General features: G+C 31.7%; 2 protein-coding genes across 2 annotated transcripts; one reads left to right on the top strand and one right to left on the bottom strand.

Annotated features, from left to right (window-relative positions):
- The first annotated feature begins 1,934 nt into the window (after window positions 1–1,934).
- Window positions 1,935–11,931, top strand: LOC114265413 (protein NRT1/ PTR FAMILY 1.2). Its single transcript, XM_028206237.2, has 4 exons — window positions 1,935–2,195; window positions 3,869–4,086; window positions 9,549–10,099; window positions 10,776–11,931. The coding sequence occupies exons 1-4, from the start codon at window positions 1,958–1,960 to the stop codon at window positions 11,659–11,661; spliced, it is 1,893 nt and encodes a 630-aa protein (XP_028062038.2). The 5' UTR covers window positions 1,935–1,957; the 3' UTR covers window positions 11,662–11,931.
- Window positions 11,932–13,579: 1,648 nt separating this feature from the next.
- On the bottom strand, window positions 13,580–19,114 carry LOC114265414 (bark storage protein A). The gene is made up of 5 exons (XM_082894791.1): window positions 18,791–19,114; window positions 18,605–18,668; window positions 18,195–18,350; window positions 15,915–16,166; window positions 13,580–14,181 (listed from the first exon to the last, which is right to left on the bottom strand). The coding sequence occupies exons 1-5, from the start codon at window positions 19,024–19,026 to the stop codon at window positions 13,816–13,818; spliced, it is 1,074 nt and encodes a 357-aa protein (XP_082750917.1). The 5' UTR covers window positions 19,027–19,114; the 3' UTR covers window positions 13,580–13,815.
- Window positions 19,115–19,793: the final 679 nt, after the last annotated feature.

The following is a 19,793-nucleotide window of genomic DNA, read 5'->3' as shown; positions in this document are numbered from 1 at the left end:
CTCGGTTTCAACAAGATGCTTAGTAGCTTGGATTAAGGGGGCGGTTCAATAGCTCGGTCTTGGCAAAGACATTCGTTATCTCGGTTAAAGAGAAGGCTCAGTCAGATCGGTTAAGCCTCTAGGGGCAGCTTTTTGAGTTCGGTCTAAAAACTTAGAAAGCTGGCTTAGCCCCAAAGACCTAGCTCGGTCGAACGATAAGGTTTCATTATGCTACGTTTGGACTTAGTTCGGTTCGTTTACCTCGGCTAAGGTCTATCAAGAAGTGGTTTGACTTATTCAAACTACTGGTACCAACATGGAGTGCTAGTTCGGTTAAAGTCTCTGATAGAAGGACATTAACTATAAACTACTTTTTTAGTTCGGTTATATGGTAATTGTGGATCAAACACTGTTTTATAGATTACTTCATGAAGTTCATGAGGTTCTTATGAAGTTTTTCCTAGAAAACGCAAGGTGGAGCAAGAATATATGTTTTGCAAAAACAGAAACAGTGTGCCAAGAATGAAAGAAAGCAAATGCAAAGACCACAAAACAAAGTACGAAAATAAGGAAAGCAAGATAGAGGTGCAGTGCTTACCAGATAAAGAGGCAAGAACTGGAGATGAGAGCAGCAACAATGGAGAACACGAGCTTAGAGATTGAAGAGCAATGGAGGCAAAAAGAGAGAGAAGAGCTTGAAAACAGTAAAAATGATCGATGAAGGTGATTCAAAGGATGAAAGGGTTGTTTTGTAGAAAGAGAAGGGGCAAAAGGCGAGAACTGTTCAAATTTTGCGGAGTACGAGGGCGGCACGACAGCTGCAGTAAGCCAATGTCAGCATGCCACGTGTCATAGGGATAAGAATCGATTCAATTTCTGAGATTGAAGGGACGTTGTGACCGGACAAGCACAACTCGGCTTAGGTTTAGCTCGGCTGAGAGAGTTTTAGCTCGGCTGGAAAGGCTAAAGGGTTTTTTTAGCTCGGTAGAAAAGGTAAAACTTTAGCCCGGTTTATAGACAGGTAATCCCGATCATGCTACACAGATGGAATTAAGGGGCAATTGAGAGGGTAATTTATATGCAAAATTGGGCCGAGCTGGGCCTTTATGGGCCTCAGTATGAAGGGTTGAGTAAGAAGGCCATAAAGTTACTCCAGTCTTTAAGAGGCTTAAAGTTAGCCCGATCTCAAGTCCAGAAGGTAGACCGGTCCGAGTTACTCTTAATATTAGTCCGGTTGAAGGACACTTTGTAGTTGGACCGGTTTAAGGATGCGTTGAAATTATATCGGTTAAGGCACAGTATGGTTAGTTCGGTCTAAAAGCCTTGCTAGAAGTTAGATCGGTTTAGACTTAACACTATTGACAATGGAGGAACTGGAGTAGGAACACTGAAGGTAGAACCGAACTAATGATAGTTCAGTCTACTCTGTGGCTCGGCGTGATCATGATTACTTCGGTCTTGTTGGAGTTCGGCCATGGTAAAAACCATCTCACTTGGTTTAAGTAGTGAGGGGGGTGTTGAAGGATAAGCATTATCTTTCAGGAGAATGAATCCTAGGAGGACTCTGCATGGAGGAGTAGAAGTCCTACTAGGATTGTGCTACGCAAAACCTATAAAAGCTCACAAACATCACCTTTGGAGAGGTAACATAACTTTATTTTCTGAATACACAGAGCTTTTGTCTATTTGTCAAGCTTACTGACTTAGGCATCGGAGAGGTTTCCGGCACACATCCGCCGGCTAGCTCATGTTTGTGTTTTCAGGCAATAAAGCGACGTCGTACGGAGGAACATAAACTTAATTAACAGAATTATACGAGAAGATTTATTTCTTTTCCGTACAACAACTATCTAATCTAACTCTCTCTTAAAAAGAGAAAAAAAATAATAATAATAAATCCTAGTAATTCAATTAATAACAATAAAGTTTAAACACCACGTCGGCTTACCTAGGAGCAAAGAATAAACTTCCCTAACAAATGCATCATACCCTGCCGACATCTCTTCCTGATATTAAAGTCAAATCAAAACCACCCATTTATCTAGTAATCCATCTCTCTCTCTCTCATCAGATTTGGTTAGCAGAAGAAGCTGCAGAGGAGGAAACAGTGATGGAGAGTGCTGGTTATTCTGATGAAAAGAAGATGGCTACACAGCCTCTATTGGGCACCACCCCCACCCAAAAGGGTGGCTTAAGAACCATGCCATTCATCATAGGTCTGTGCTTCTCTCTCTATATATATAACTATTCACTGTATGTATATACAATACAATACATACATACATACATGAATTGGATCTTTTAATTTGGGTTTTTGTTTTTTCAATTGTTTAGAGTCTAATTGTGATAGAATTTGAGGAGCTGTAGAGTCTTGTTTCAATTTTAAAAGTTTTATACAGAATTATTCATCATGGCAGAGTGGTTTTTCATTCTTTCTTTTTTTCTTTTTTTAATTTTTATTTATTTAAAACCCGTATTGATGATTTTTATTTATTTTAAGGTCATAGATTCACACCTTTAACGCAACATTGTGTATATATTTTATTTATAATATCATTACTTTTAATTAATGATTCAAATATTGTGGGTTCGTTTGGTTTGTGTTTTTGAAAATTTTTTCCTACAAATAAGTTTTTAAAAGTAATCAAACCGAACAAATTTTTCTAAAAAAATTTCTCAAAACTTGTAAACCAAACAAGTTTTCCAAATTTCTCTCACACAAATCAAATCAATCACTTTTTCCAAAACTCTCTCTCAAAATAATTTTCCAAAACATCTTTTGAAAAAAATCAAACCAAACAACTTTTCGTACTTTTTATCTCTAAAACACATCTCTCAAATACAAACCAAACATACCCTGTATATTTTATTTTATTTTATTTTTGTTTTATTTTTTCTAAGCGGTAAATTCTGATTGATTTGGTTTTGGGATTCACAGCTCTTCTCACAAGAACATTCTAATCCACTGGAAACAAATTGTGATTTTTTTTAAAACTTATCTGGCAGTCAGTGCCCCATGTTTGTAACTGTGCATCTTTTAAATTTCTAAATTTTTAGAAAGTTTAACAGATAATTATTGAATTTGGGATAACATAAACAAGCCACCTCTTTTTTGTTTTTTTGTTTTTCTGAAAGTTTTGATTTTTTTCCCCCCCAGTTCGTCATGCAGTAAAATTTAAAAGTCTAAATCTTTTTGAATTTTTAAAAAAAAAAAAAATCACTAAAAGTAGATATAAGTCAACAAGAAAACAAATCTCAAACACCCACTTATTTGGGATGACTTTTTGGCTAATTACGAAAAGATGTGCAAAAAGTAGAGAGAAATTTTTTTTTTTGACTTTTTGTATGAGTTATTAACTTTTTGACTAAAATGATAACTTTTTAACTTTTTGATTAAAAATGTAAGTCGCCAAACGGGGCCTTAATAGTTATTGGATATATAATTTTTGCAGTTAATTAAAGGTATTTGAAAAAACAAAAGACTGTAACAAACCGTCTGCATTGAGCACTTTATATAACAAAATAGATTACGGGTTCGTTTCGTTTAGGATACGGGTTGATTTTTTTATTTTTTAATTATTTTAGTCGGGAATAAAAAAGTCTCATTTGGAATGAATTTTTTGATTTTTTTTAAATTTTGTGAAAGAAAAAATTGTAATGAGTATAAGTTAGATGTGATGTGTTGTCTTATTAAACTAAAAAATTTATATATATATATATATATATATTTTTTTTGACTAAAATAGCCAACAAGTCCCGGGCTTTTTCTTCCTAAACAAATCCTACACAACAATTGTAGCATGGTAAATTTCCCTGGTTTTTCTAAAAAACCTATTTCATTCAAGTGGTAAATTTTCATTGTTAATTTTATTTTATTTTTATTGGGCAGCAAATGAGGCATTTGAGAAATTGGCAAGTTATGGGTTAATACCAAACATGATAATGTATTTGATGAATGAATATAACATGGACATGCCCACTGGCTCCAACATCCTCTTTCTCTGGTCAGCTGCCACCAATTTCATGCCTGTTCTCGGGGCGGTCATGGCTGATTCCTCCGTGGGTCGGTTCCGTATGATTGGGTTCGGGTCCATTGTCAGTTTCCTGGTAAATTTCCAATTCCATTTTCAGTATATCAACTAAATTTTCCCGGAAAATTTGTTTATTTTCCTTCACTTTCTTTCTTGCTTTATTATTGATTTGAGTGTTCATCTTTGTGCAAATCAATTGCCGTCCCTTTCAGTTTTTTAGAAGACTTCACGAGTGAGTGATATGGACGTTTAAATCAATGGGTCTTGAATATTGTTTATTAAAATTATTAAGTATACAGATCTAGCAAATGTTGATGTGAAAGCTAAGGTCAAAGGAAAAGTGAAGGACCACCGGTGGAAAGGAAAGTTTAAATTGATGGGTGCTGTTATGGTGTGTAACCCCTTAAGGTTGCATACCATATGTAACTAACACAAAAAGTATAAGTGGAAGGTATAAACATAAAACAGGACAGCAAACAGAAAGGCGTAAGTGTAAGGTCTAAGTTGCCCACTTAAAAAAAGTCCTAAATTGATTGATCACTAATATTTTAAGAAAAAATAATAAATGGTCTATTTTTAAAATTATGTATAGTCTCTTTATTTTTAGGAATAATGTCATTTGATTTGATAATTGTCAATATATGATTAATTTAATTTTTTATTTAAAAAATTAATTTATTTATAAATTAAATGATTTAAATTATTAAGAAGAATCTAATGTGGGTCCAAAGCCACACAATTGAACCTTGACAAGAGACTAATCTCTTAATTGCGAAGAAAAATGCAAAGAAAAAATTAATGTGAGTTTATGTTCATTTTAATTGTAATTCCTACTATACTCGGAATAAATTTACAGTTTTTTTCTTTTCTTTTCTTTCTATGCACACATCATTGCTTCAAACACAAAAAATGGTGTTTTTTTTTTTTTTTTTTTTTTTTTTTTTTTTGTTCTTAAATTTTTTATTTGATTTATTGAACATTTAAATTGTGAATATTCAATCCATCACATGAATCCGTAGGGAATAATAAACTATTGCTATAACACAAGGATATATTTGTCTTTTTCCACGAATTGTAATACGTGTTTCTTGGCCCTTGTTTTATGGCTAAATGGCAAACAGCACCTCAGACAAATCACAAGTGTGTTGATTACATCACTACTATTGTCATTACTATTTTTTGTATTTGTGGAATTCTCTGACTTTTGTTTTGTTTTGAATATTTGGATTTGCACAATAAAAAATAAAAAATAAAAAAAAATAATGACTTGGACCCTTTTTTCCCCACTCGCTTGACCCATTTTTTTTTTTTTTTTTTTTCCTTCTCCTCCAATCACCACCTGCCACGTGTGTGTGGGGTGGTGGGATGGTGATTGGAGGGGGTCTCAATCATCACTCAATAAAAAATAAGATAAAAGTTTTATTTATTTATTTATTCGAGTCTCTTCTCTTCTTTTTTTTTTCTTCGGAAATATTTATACTGTGTTTGGTCAAGAGATTTGAAAAGAGATTTAAAAAAAAATATAAATAATAAATAAAATGTAAATAAAATATATTTACATTTTATTTAGTGTCATACACATTTATTTATTTATTTATTTTTTAAAAAATTTTTTTCTTTAAATCTCTCAATCAAACACACCATAAATGTCGAGAACATAACTCTGAGTAAGTAATCCATGTAAAATTGATGCTAATTTGTTTTTGAAATAAATGTCGAAAACATAACTCTTGAGTAATCCGTGTAACCATATTGACGCTAACTTGTTTTTGTTTTTCAATCTTATGCAAATGGTGTGACACCACCATTTATTGGTGTGGGGTCAATTGCCGGGTAGATTAGAAGAACTGCGTCGGTTTAATTTTTTAAAACTCAAAATTTTAAAATTGTTTGGTTTAGGATTTTTGAAAATTTATTTTAAAATTTAAACCTCGAAACTTGTTTGGTTTAGGATTTTTACAAAATTAATTTTGTTTCGTTTTTACGTATTGGCCAATCTTTTTTTTATGTTTTAGATGTGTATGATCTAGATAGATTTAAACAGTAAATAAAATGTAAAGAATGCAAAAATAAATTTAATAAATACATAAAATATTAAAATTATATTTATTTATGAGCATTATTATTTAAGACAAAAAATTAGATTCATTTTTCAAGCCCAGTGTGTCAATCAATTAAGATATTAAATGTAACATTCTCTCTTATATCTTCTTCAATTATCAATCAATCATATCACTTACACATCATTAGGTTTAGAAAATGAGTCTAAAAAGTATATTTATATATAATTTATATTATATATTAAGGAAAATGAAGTTTTTAATCAGAAGAGTCTTGTGAAGTTTAAAACTCTCATACTATTTTTTTAAATAACTAAAAAATCTTCTATTAGCTAACTGTTATTGAATCATTTAAAAAAAAATCTCATTATGCCTTGATTTACATATTTTAAAAGAAAAGTTAATTAATCCATTTAAATTTAGAAATTTGAAAATGAAAAGTTAACCAATCAGTTTTAAAATTTTAAAAAAAAACTTCCAACTTTTATTAAATTATTTTTAAAAAATCAAGCTCAAAACTCTCATACTATTTTTCTAAAATTTTTATTTTTCAAACAATTCAAAAAAAAAATTACTGGCTAACTTTTATTGAATCATTTAAAAAAAAATCTTATTATGCCTTAATTTACACATTTAAAAAGGAAAGTTAATTAATTCATTTATAAATTTAAATTTAGAAATTTGAAAAAGAAAGTTAACTTATCCATTTTAAAATTTTAAATAGATCTTCTACCTTTTATTGAATCATTAAAAAAAAAAAAATCTTATTATGCTTTGATTTACACATTTCTAAAAAAAAAATTAATTAATCCATTTAAAATTTTAAATATAGAAATTTGAAAAGTTAACTAATCAGTTTTAAAATTTTAAATAAATCTTCTAGTTCTTATTGAATCATTTAAAAAAAATCTTATTATGTCTTGATTTACACATTTCAAAAAGAGTATTAATTAATACATTTAAAAATTTAAATTTAGAAATTTGAAAAAGATTAGTTTTGAAATTTAGATTTTTGTACCACTAATATATAGGAATTAATTCACATCTTTCATAATTTTTTTTTCTTGATGTTTAATTTTTTAAATAATTAAAAAAAATTATTGGTTAGCTTTTATTCCCTTATAATGTGATTGATAATCCATTTTAAGAATTTGCTTGTCTCACAAAATATTATATAGGTTTTTTTTTTTTTTTTTTTTAAAAAAAAAAGTTAAATTTTTTTTTTATGATAGTGTGTATCTCGATACAATAAAAGATTCAAAATTCCTTTCAAACACTGATGATGTGTTTGGTTCATGGTTTTGGGTAAAAATTTTGAATGAAAAAATAAAATGTATGTAAAATTAGTTAAAATATAATTATATTTTACTTATCTTTTTTCTTTCTCTTTTCAAATTCCTACTCAAATTTATGAATCAAACATAAGATAAAGTTGGATACATATTTTTTCCATACTCAAAATTTTGAATTAATATTACATTTTAAAATTGTGTACTACAAACTCTTATCATATATGTCTCTTCATATAATAATGATTGAAATTTATTTTAGTTGCTATCTCGAATATTAGTTATAGAGTCAAAGAAAATGTGCAGGTCTTAAAATTTTAAAGTAAAAATTTTACGTTAGAATTTATTCATATGTAAACCTCTTATTATTTATATAACATTTTTTTTATTGATCGATAAAAAGCACCGTAAATATTGAGATTTTTATTTTTTATGATATTGAGTTATTAAAATATGATGTATTGTAGGTCTAAATCAAGAATTGTTGAAGGAAAAAAAAAAATTTGACTCAAACTAAATTTTCTAGCCTGGTTTTTAATATTTAATCCAATATTAAAACTATCAAACTAGCTCATACTGGTTACAAATTGATAAAGACAATTTTTGTGATTAGGGAGAGGTCACATTAGAGTAATTTTTAGGTCACTTCTAATGTTTAGTCAAACAACACACGTCAATCCTAATCTATTTTTATGTAAAAGTAACGACATACGACAATTTATAATTTTGAGTAGACAAATTTTTAGACTTTACAAAATAAGAAAAAATTAGTATATTAACTAATGTAATTTACTACTATCATATAGTAAATTAAAATTACAAAACTTGTAAAACAAAATGTATTTATATTTTATCGTAAATATAATTTTTGTAATTTATTCTTTAATTTTTACCAATTAAATTATGACATACAGTTTTTTTTTATTAAGAACTTAGAATACACAATTAATAACATCAGAATAAAATTTAATTGATTATAAATCATTTTTACTACATATTTTAAATAAATTTTATATTATTATTTTAATTTAAAAATTAAATTTTAATTATTTATTTATACCCGTGCATAGTACAGTAATAATAATATGCTAGTTTTCCTTTATTTATGCATGTAGAATTTGTAGAAGTTAAATTCTTCATTCACCCGTTGAAAAAATTTCTGTAGCCACCGATATTGATACGCAACTGTAATATTAGGGGAGGGAACCATCTATATCGTATTAGAAATTGTTATACGCGCATTGAGAAATTATTCAAGATTCTTCAAGCAAATTTAGGTACTGATCCAAATAAATAGTTATTGGTTTAAATCACATGACCCACCATTTTGTGTTATTTCTTCAAGCAAATTTAGGTACTGATCCAAATAAGTAGTTATTGGTTTAAATCATATGACCCACCATTTTGTGAAGCCCATAAATAGAATAGAGCATTGCTTCCCTAGCATCTAGTTTACATGAGGGGTGGGTGGTGATTTAGTGACTTATGTGTTACCCCAAGAACAGGGGAACTCAGGGTAGGGGATGAAAATGATAATAGTCCCCAATATATATATATATATATATATTTGTTGATTCATGTGGTTATCTCGTTGATTTTCCGTGGGTCAGTTTTTGATTATTGGACTGGAAACCAAAACAATTAAGGTTTCTGTCGCAAGTGGCATTGACTAGCTAAATCATTTTTCGTCATTCTACTCTGTTGTCGACTATCTATAACATTTTTTTGGTGTGGTTTAGGAAGTGAGTTTGCTTTTTATTTTTTGGCGATTTTAACCTGGGCTAAAAAGCTTGGTTTGAGAAAATGTTTTTTGACTTTTTGATTTTTTTGATTTTTTTTTTGTGAGAGAAGAGTGTAATAATTATGGGTTGGATGTAATATTTTGTTTTTTGTGGCTAAAATAGTTTATTTTGTCTTTTGTGACTAAAATAGTAAAAAAAAAGTCCCAAATTGCTCTTTTTAAACGGAGCCAAGTCATTTTGTTTTGTCAAGAGCTATATGCGGTTTTTAATTATTGGACTGAATTGACTTAATAGGCTTATGATAAGTTAGAGATTGCACTCCACTAACTGTTAAGATGATGTTAATACCCCCCAAAAAATCTCATTATAAAAAAAACAAAAAACAAAAAATGAAGGTAATTTCAAATGCAACTGTGATCTATATCAGGTCAAGTTCTTACTTTGCAGGGGATGATTCTTTTGTGGCTAACCACCATGATTCCACAAGCAAGGCCGCCTTCATGCGACCAATCAAGTTACAACTGCACCTCCGCGACACCTCTCCAACTCATTCTCCTATGTTCTTCTTTCGGGCTCATGTCCATTGGAGCCGGGGGCATCAGGTCCTCTTCCCTAGCCTTTGGTGCGGACCAGCTAGCAAAACATGAAAACCTAGAAACTTGCTGTGCCTTACAGAGCTATTTCAGCTGGTACTATGTTACAGCCGCATCTTCAGTTTTTATTGCAATGAGTTGTATTGTGTATATTCAAGATAATGTAGGGTGGCAAGTGGGTTTTGGAGTTCCTGCAATGCTCATGTTCTTGTCGTCTGTTTCGTTCTTTTTGGCTTCTCCTTTCTATGTCAAGGTGAAGGTGAAATCGAGCCTGGTTGTTGGGTTTTTTCAAGTGATTGTTGGCTCTTACAAGAACAGGCATTTTGAATTATCGTCGCAGAGCTCGAATGTGTCGTACTACCACAAAAAGGGATCAATGCTGGTTGTTCCGAGCGAGAATCTAAGGTATCATGCGTTCAATTGTCCACATCATGAGTCTGTCCATCTTGTACAAAGCTTTTTTCTGAATCTAAGCAGAGAGTAATGATACACAAGCAAAATTTCTTTATGATCTGGCTTATTCTTTTTTTCAAAACAGAACACGTATGTTTATGAATTTTATTTGGTAAAAAAACAATTTTTAAATAAAACGTCAAAAACGTTTTCAAATATTTTGGAAAAGTATTTTGTCACCAAAAAAAAAAAAAAACAATGAGAATAATCTGAAAACAATGAATGTTTTCAAACTTTTCATTGTTTTTGTTTTTGTTTTTGAAAACACAAAAAAAGAAAACGATACCATCGAGACCTTTGCTTCCTAAATTGCTCAGGTTTTCAAGTAGATGTGATTTGTGGGACTCATTTGGAGAACTTATGCTAGTCTTTGTATGCGCTGTTTTTTTTTTTTTTTCCAACCCTCCAAATAATTTCAATTTATTCTTTATGTTTATGTAAAAAATTGCTATTGCGACAAGTAATGTTAGTTTTAAGTGGTAGTTGTTTATGATTAATGTTTTTCAGTTCTTACCCTCTTGCTATTGGCCAAAATCATATTCATGAATAATTGTCTAACATTAAACCATGAAATTAATATTGTTCTCATGGATAATCTCTATTTTCTGTTTAATATCTTTTTCTCTAGGTTCCTAAACAAAGCTTGCATAATAAGAGATCCTCAGCAAGACTCATCCCCCGATGGAAGGACTTCAGACCGTTGGATTTGCACAGTAGATCAAGTAGAAGAACTAAAATCCTTAGTCAAGCTCATCCCATTGTGGTCAACCGGAATCATGATCGCCATAACCATCAGTCAAAACTCTTTTCCGATCCTCCAAGCATCATCCATGGACCGCCACATCACTCCGAACTTTGAAATCCCAGCAGGCTCATTTGGCATGTTCCTCGTCATTTCCCTAACCCTATGGATCGCTCTCTATGACCGTGTAATCCTCCCCCTAGCCTCCAAAGTCATGGGAAAGCCCGCGTACCTAAGCCCCAAACAAAGAATGGGTATCGGGCTTTGTTTCTCCGTCTTATCCATGGTAGTCGCTGCTATCGTGGAGCGCATCAGGAGGGCTAAAGCGATCGAGGAAGGGTACTCTGACAATTCACATGCCGTGGTGAACATGTCAGCGCTTTGGTTAGTGCCTCAGTACGTCTTGAGTGGGTTGGCTGAGGCATTCAATGGCATAGGGCAAAATGAGTTCTACTTTTCGGAGCTACCCGGAAGTATGTCGAGCATTGCTACCACTCTCAATGGGGTAGGAATGTCGATTGCAAACTTGTTAGCGAGTGCTATAATGAATACGATTAATGATGTGACGGGGAGGGGAGGCAAGGAGAGTTGGGTTTCGAGTAATATTAACAAGGCTCACTTTGATTACTACTACTGGGTTCTTGCTGGTTTGAGTTTGGTTAACATTTTTTACTTTTTTGTGTGTAATAGGACATATGGTCCTTGTGTGGGAGAAGGGAATAAGGTTTGGGATGAAGGGGATGATGAGATAAGAGGTGACAGAAGTACTTGACGATGAAGCTCAAGAATTAGCTGAGGTGCATGCAAGCTGATTAGAACAACCGGTTATCAAAACAAAAAAAAGAAAAAGAAAGACTTATAGTTTTGATATGTATATATATGTTTTTGGTGATATATAGCAAGTAATGCAGTAATGCTTTATACAGGAAATTCAGAAAAACTTGGAAGATGGTTTGTACATACGTAAACACCTTTATTAAGCTCTAAACAAAGGGAAATCTCTATGAGATCTATATATATTAAGGGTCACTTGTTTTTCTCACATTGTTTACCAATTACTGGTTACATATGACCTTTATGCTTTGAATACCCTATCTTGCATGATTGCATCATTTTAATTTATTTTTTTTTGTGTCTGACAAGATTTAAACTTTTAACATCTTATTAAGATGTAAGAATTCTGATCAACTGAACTAGTTTTAATTGGTTTGTATTATCTTAATGTTATTTAGTTGTAAGCTTCTTCCACCACAAGACCCTTTTCAATAATCAGAACCGTTCAATATATGGAATTTCTCAAGTACTATATGCCTTTAAAAAATCACGTTAATCGGATATTAATAGTTATATAAGTAAATCAGTTTTGGATAAAAAAAATAGACGGTGAAACAATAAACGGTTGACAGAAAATCTAATCCGATGAGATAGCAATCGATATCCGATCAATGCGATTTTGTACAGGTATTTTTACACATTTAACGGTTCAAATTATTGAAAAGGGACCCATGGTGGGCTTCACTGGAGGGAAGCCAGTGCCATTGAATTTCTCAAGAGAATTTAATCTTTTTAATTAATCGAATAGAAATTGGGAAGCAAATGATTAAAGAAAAAAACTATCCTATTCGTTCTATGAAAAATGCTAATGATGTGCAAAAAAAAGTCATTGATCTAATAAAAAAGTGATTGATGCACAAAAAAAGTCCTTCATTCTGTAGCAATCTGGTACCTTAAAACTTGTTGATTTGGTGGCGGAGCTGCTGCAGAGCTCTAATTAGAGCTTCTGCAGTACAGAGCTGTCCAGAAATTTAAAAAAAAAAAAAAAAAAAAAAAAAACAAACAAACAAACAGTGAAGTAAAAGACAAAAAGGGAGAAGAAAAAGACAAATTAGAGCTCCATTAGAGGTCTTTTTCTAAAGGTCTAAATCATTTTTCGATTTGGTGGTGTTTTTTTGGCTTGTTTATGTTGTCTAGATGCGCTCGGGTAGAAATTTTGTGCGCTTGAGCGTAGGACTGCTGCAGGAATTTTTTTACTATTGTCTGTGTGGGATCGGGTGTAAGCGCTCGAGCATACTTAGGCGCCGCCTTGGATATTTTTTATTCGCGTCAAAATTAGTACTATAGTTTGTTTGAGCAACTAGACTCCCATTCTTTGTATGGTTGGGTTCGGATTCCTGAGAAAACTTAAAATTGATCTTGATTTCTTAAAATTTTGTTTTGAGTGTTTTCTTACTAGTTTTGGATTGAATTGCAAGGAAACATATTTCAACTTGGATTAACTTTATGAAGAACTCGGTGACTATAAATATGTGGTGACTTTTACTCATTGACTGAGCTTTTCAAGCTCTTTTGGTGCTTCACGGGGGAAGGGGGTTCTTTGTGTGGCTTGTAGTCCACTTGTTGATCCTCAATCTTAGAAAGGGATCAATTAGATGTGTTTGGTATCATTTTTATTTCTTCATTTTTTATTCTTGAAAATAGATACTACAAAACATTATATAAAAAACTTATATAGCAAATTGTTTTTGAGAATTTTTTTTTAAAGAAAAACCATTTTTTAAGAAATAATTTTAAATTGTTTCTTGAATTTTTTAAAATCACTTTCTCACAAAATAAAAACCATGAATGTTTCCGTAACTTTTTACTAAGTTTATTAATTAAAAAGAAAAAACGAAAATTTTGAACACAAAACCTAAAATGGCCTTAGCCCAAAATCAACGAAGTTATACATAGCCAATTATTGTTCATCCACCACTAGTTAAGTGAACAAGTTATGAAAATACAACATTCAACACAAACACACACACACACACACACATACACACACACAAAACAGTAGTAAAGCATGAGTGAGTCCCATACTATGCCTCTTATTAAGCATAATAGCAGCAAGACAATCTACTTAGAATCAAACTCTCTGATTGATCATCTAAGCACTTGAAATTATGTAATTGGCTGACAATAAATTCTTGATGAATTCCACAACAACTGTGACAGAGTTGTTAGCAGCAAGAGAAATGAAAGTAGCAGCCTCATTGGACTGGGCAGAACCGCCACCGGCCAAGTCGGAGAGAGCCCTGATGGTGATGAAAGGTATTCTTTGTTGAAGGCAAATGAGTGCCACAGCTGCACTCTCCATGTCAACTGGGCTCACATTGAATTTTCCATATATGAAGTTTCTATAAGCTGCATTGTCTAGGTATATGCTTGCACTAGTTCCTCTTAGGACTCTTGTCACCTTTGGTGTCTCAGACAAACATGTTGTTGAGTTTATGCAGCCCTCTAGTTCCAAACTCTAAATGATCAAACAAGGTAGATGGTTTTATGAAGTCAGCTGCTGGGGTTTTATGTGCACAGAATATGGTAATAGAATCAGACTCGTGTGAGAGGGTTATTGTGTTTGATTTTGTGATTGAATTCTGTACACTTCAAAAAATTGTTAATGGAAATTCATTATGCAATCCACACAATTAGAACCAGTTTAGTTATCTTTTCATTTTCTCAATTTTTTTTTTTTATAATTTTTGGAATTAGTTTCTCTAGTCTACGAATTGGACTAGAGGGAGCTCATGTGATATGTGCTCACTTTGGGTTCATTTTGATAATTTCAACCATTTATCATATGGTGCTCTCTGCGTAGATCGTTTATCTTATATGACATCAATAGTCATGAAATTGGATTACATTTGTTTTTGTTTTTTTTTTTTGGCATTGTGTATAATTTATAGAATAGATTATCTATTTGTAAAAATAAATTTGATCTAATTATATGACTACCGATATTCAATTAATTTGATAATCAACAATAATAATTCATAGATAACTGATTAGTTGGGCCCAGAGTCTATTCACAACCCAGACCCTACAATCCTAGAGGAAAGTGTTTTTTAGAAATAAAAACAACAAATTCTTTTAAAACACACAGTATTTTTATTTTTGTATCAATATTTTTAAGAGAAAATTGGTGAAAAGTCTAATTTAAAAAGGGTGTAAGGCATTAGATTCAAGGTAAAATCTTATTTGGTAATAAGGACATGCCGGAAAAGTCACAGGCGCTAGAAAAAGTCGTCGAAAAATTTCACCGGCGCCGAAAAAGTAGCCAAAAAATTGGCCAAAAAAGTCGTTGGCAGCAGAAAGTGATGGTGGTGAGATAGTGAAATGTGTGATATTTAACAGATAGATAGTTTGGTAAATTTCAACTGATAGACAAATTAGATGATTTCAAGAGATAGATTGATTTAAACAAATAATTATCCTTTTGAACAAATTGTATATTTTGGCTCAAAAAAATTAAAATTTTGACCTAATGACCTAAAAAATTAAGAAATTGACTTATGGCCAGAATCTCCGGTTTTAAACTAAAAAACAAATTTTTGATGATAAATTCTAAATAGTGGATGTACCATAGCCTTTCCTTGTTTTATTTCGTTAAGGAGCATACTATTCCGAGTCCGTCTTGGTGTACAGCTAGATAGTCCAATTAGGTTCGTGGGCCATGGCTGTTTTTGATCCATTCATTAATTATTGTAGGTCTTTTGCCTAAATTATTCATAAAAAAATATAAGTAAATAAATATATCAAATTAATCTATCAATCACAATTATTTATTTCATTATATTTATTTTCAAACAAAATCGACAGGTTATTATCAAAACTCATACTTACCATCTATTTTTTTTTAAAAAAAAAAAAAACTATAATAACATAATGTATGAATTTTATACACAAAAATTACAAAAAGAGCAGATTCAATTATTAAAATAGGTCTCAGTCTCAAGGGCCCAACTGGACGGATAGTTATTCAATAATTCCAAAGTATCATGTGACATTGTCCACGTGATACTCCTAACTAAAAGTGCAACAATTCACATTTGTTAAGTAGTTAGGACACAAAGATATCTTATTTAGTATGTTTTCTAATTTTTTATTTGTTAAAAATACCATGTAAACAATATCATATGGTACTCTGAACTGTGCAACTGGACACTTTAAAAAAAAAAAAAAGAGAATAATTATGAGGAGGCTTACCTCAAGGTTTTTGGATAATTCAAAGTAATGGGAATCAACTGGGACCCAAAAGGCATGTTGCCTTTCCTCAGGAGTTCCATCAATGGGGAAAACTTCCTCTGGTTGGTACCAAACATTGTTGAGGAAGTTGTCATGTAAGTTGCATTCTGTTACATTTGTTGCATAATTTGCATACTTTATGTATCCAATTTCTCTTGTGTAGTCTCCATTCTCTTCCAGTGATAGTTCATCTTCAGGCCCATCTCCATACCTCTGCATCATTTCAAGTTTTGAGTTTAGTAAAGACAACTATTATTTACACAGAAAATCAGTGCACAGAATGCAAAAGCTCTCACATAAAGGTGGGGTAAAACCTAAACAATGGCAGCAAATGAAATCAATCATTTTATTATTATCTTCTTCTAAGTTGTAAAATAGAAACAATTAATTCTAAATACAAATAAATATTTATTATAGAATGATATAATAAGAGTGTGGTTAACGACAGTGCCTCGTGGGCCCATCTATTGGCTTGCCTACGATCTTGGCCTGTGGGAAGCAGGCCAACCCTTGAGCCCATCAGAAATTGTGAAAACATAATGGGAAAAATAGATCATTAATGTAAAAATAAGGCTTAAATCTTGCTTTGTTAGGCTAAGCCAACGAACTTGGCCTATTAACTTGTAAGAGGCGATCCATTGACCTACTCTGTTCGGTCTGCAAGTCCGAATTGGGGGTTCTGCTATGTTTTATGGCACAATAAGTTCCTGTGAGGCTTATTAAGGTGTGTCTCGAGTCTTTTTCGATTATTCAAACTAATCATATTGTAAAATTCGTCGAATAGATCATCCATACAAAAAATCAAGTAATTTAGACATTTGTAGTCTTATCATAATAGGACATTTGTTTTTCAAAAAATAAACGGTTACCATGATTTTAATAATATTTTTAAAACAATTAGGACTTAATCATGGGTTTATAGATGTCCGATTAATTTGATTTTTTATATGGATGATAAAATCGACAAACCTTACAATCTGAACGGTTCAAATCATCAAAATACACTCGATAAATACCTCTACAAACCTTCACAGCAGGACTACTGTGCCATAAGGCACATCAGCAACCCTCAACCCCTGCAAGTCCATCTGAGTCAAACCCATTGTGTAGCGCTTATGCTTAAGATTTTGACCCGCGGTCCAGTTCGCCCTGAGCTCGTAAAAAAACTATGTTGGGCTTGATCTCCAATTTTTTCCAACCTAGCCCTACTTCATGCGCACATAAAAAAAAAAAAAAAAAAATTAACTTGTTTGTTTTTGCTTTTCAAAAAACACTTTTCAAAAAATTTTACTTTTTTGTTTTCTGTATTTTTTTGTTTTTACTTATTTTTTTTAATATTTTAAACAATTTTTTTACTTTTTAGACACACCTAACATAAATACACCTAAAAAGTAAAAAAATTGTAAAAAAAATCTTTTAAAAATTCACTAAATACCAAAAATACAAAAAAAAAAACAAGAATTCAGTACATTTTTTGTATTTTTATGTATTTATTAATTTTTTAAAATATTTTTTCACAAATTTTTTACTTTTTAGATACATCTAAATAAGGTACATCTAAAAAAATAAAAAAAAATGTTTAAAATTTAAAAAATATTCACTAAAAACAAAAAAACACGAAAACCAAAAAAATCAATTTTTAAAAAACTTAATCCACAAAACTCAAACCAAATATACTAAAAATACTATGCATTTCATTTTGAATGTTATGACCATCGAACATATATATATATATATATATTTCTTTCAACAATGATTCATCTCCCCTTTTTCCCCCACCCCCTTTGACCCCCTCTCTCTCTCATTGGTTACATTTTCTTTTTCTTTTTCTTTTTTTTCCTGCTCCTCCAATCACCACCCGCCACGTGGCAAAGGGGGGGTGAGGGGTGACCTCCAAAAGGGGGTCCCAAACATTATTCTATTTCTTTTGGGTTACAAAGAGGCGAAAGCCAAGATCAAGCCGGCACTCACCTAAGGGTTCCCAATATTTGGAGTGAGGGGTTCCCCAATCTTAGGAGTGATTATGTGATAAAAATTCAACATAAAATATTGAGTCTCACTATTTTAACTAATAACTATCAAGTTAAGACATCGGCTTAACTGCCAAAAGAGATACAAGATTAGTTAGAGACTTTGATCTCCAAACTTACATTCTGCAATATTATTTGATTTCCTTCGCAGTATAAGTTTTCAACTTAAAGCTAGCTAGGTATTGTGTTGGTGTTAGGAGGAGGGGTTTACCTGCCAATTCCAAAGAGCAGTATGGGACCAATACTGAGGAATGGTAACATCCCCTATATTCAGACTTGGGTTTGCATTCCCTGCTATTCCATAATGCACTATTCCTTCCACTTCAAATAAACTCACCAATAGCTGTGTTGTTATCCCTGCATTTATCTTTAATATATATACACACACATGCCAAATTATTTATAAAAAAAAAAAAGAAAAAAAAAAGAACATAAATGTTAAGTGTACAGAACTGGAACACAGAAAAATGCATGGAAAAGTGAATTTTATGACCTTGATTCACTTTAAGCGTGACTCAAGCAATAAGATGAATTTGAATCATAAAATGGACTTTGAACTTACTTTTTGTGCTGTAATTTGTGTATAAAGAACTCTCCAAAGAGAATTAAAAAACTACGTACCATGCCAAGTCCAGTCATGACCAATATGACATCCTTTTCATCAATTTTTCCGAATCGAAATCTCCTTCCTTCAGAAAAAAATAAAATAAAATGAGACATGAAATGCAAAGTAAGTAAGAAAAGGTAATTGAAGCTAGAGAAAAATGGAGTGATCTAGGAATTTTTTTTTTATTTTCAAGGGAACACTTGCCTTGAAAATCTATGGTAAGGTTGGAAGATGTGAAGCTTGGAGATTGAAGAAGAGGGTTCATCTCAAATAGGTTTGGAATAACCAACCCTAGATAAGGGCCATTCTTGTTAGCCTCACTTATCATTTTTTGAGTCTCTCCATTTAAAACTCCATTTGTTTCTTGCAGGGTGCTGAGTGTGATGATGAGGGCATAAACAAATACAAAAATAAATTTAGCAGCTGAGGTTTCCATGTGAGAGAGAGAGAGAGAGAGAGAGTGAGTGAGTTTAGAGTTGAGAATTGAGGAGCCTAGGAAGCAAAATTTATATAGTAGAAGAAGAGTTCATACAAATAAATGGCTACATGTCCATCTGAAATGCGTGCCTTATTCAGGAGTTAATAAGTTGAGTTTGATAATTCATTCACGTCCGTTTGTTTTGAGGTGTAAAGGGTGTGATGGAATTAGGATGGAGGTGGAGCTTATTTAGTATTGTGTTTGTTTGTAGAGTTGGGGAAGGGATTAGGATGGAAGATGAGATTAAAACGGAGGTTGGAAGGGGGATTGCGATGAAGGAGGTGAAAGTGGTATTAAAGAAATAGTGAGGGGATTATAAATTTTTTTTTTATTTTTTACATGTTGGGTATTTTTTTATTATTATTAATGTTTAATTTTTTGCATTTTTTATTTGTTTTATTATTTTATATAAAAATAATTTAACAATTTTTACACTAATAATTATCATCAAAACAAACACAATTTTACTTAGGCCTCGTTTGGCGACTTACATTTTTAGCCAAAAAGTCAAAAAGTTACTAAAAAAGTCAAAAAGTCTATAAATTTCACCCTACACACCTATGTACAGTATCTTCACGTGATGGGTGGCAGATGCGGTGTAAAAAGACCGTTTTGCCCCTCCTTGATTTTCTTTATTCCGTTTTCACCCTCCCTTTATGTTAAACACTGATAGGAATCATTTCAGAGCTACGAATCATTTCAGAGCTATTATCAGAGAGGGTGTA

The sequence above is a fragment of the Camellia sinensis genome, chromosome 11, assembly GCF_055761805.1.
Source record: "Camellia sinensis isolate YWXY chromosome 11, ASM5576180v1, whole genome shotgun sequence".
Classification (NCBI taxonomy): Eukaryota; Viridiplantae; Streptophyta; class Magnoliopsida; order Ericales; family Theaceae; genus Camellia; species Camellia sinensis.
Note: the sequence above shows the minus strand (reverse complement) of the source record. Positions and strands in the feature narration are given on the sequence as shown.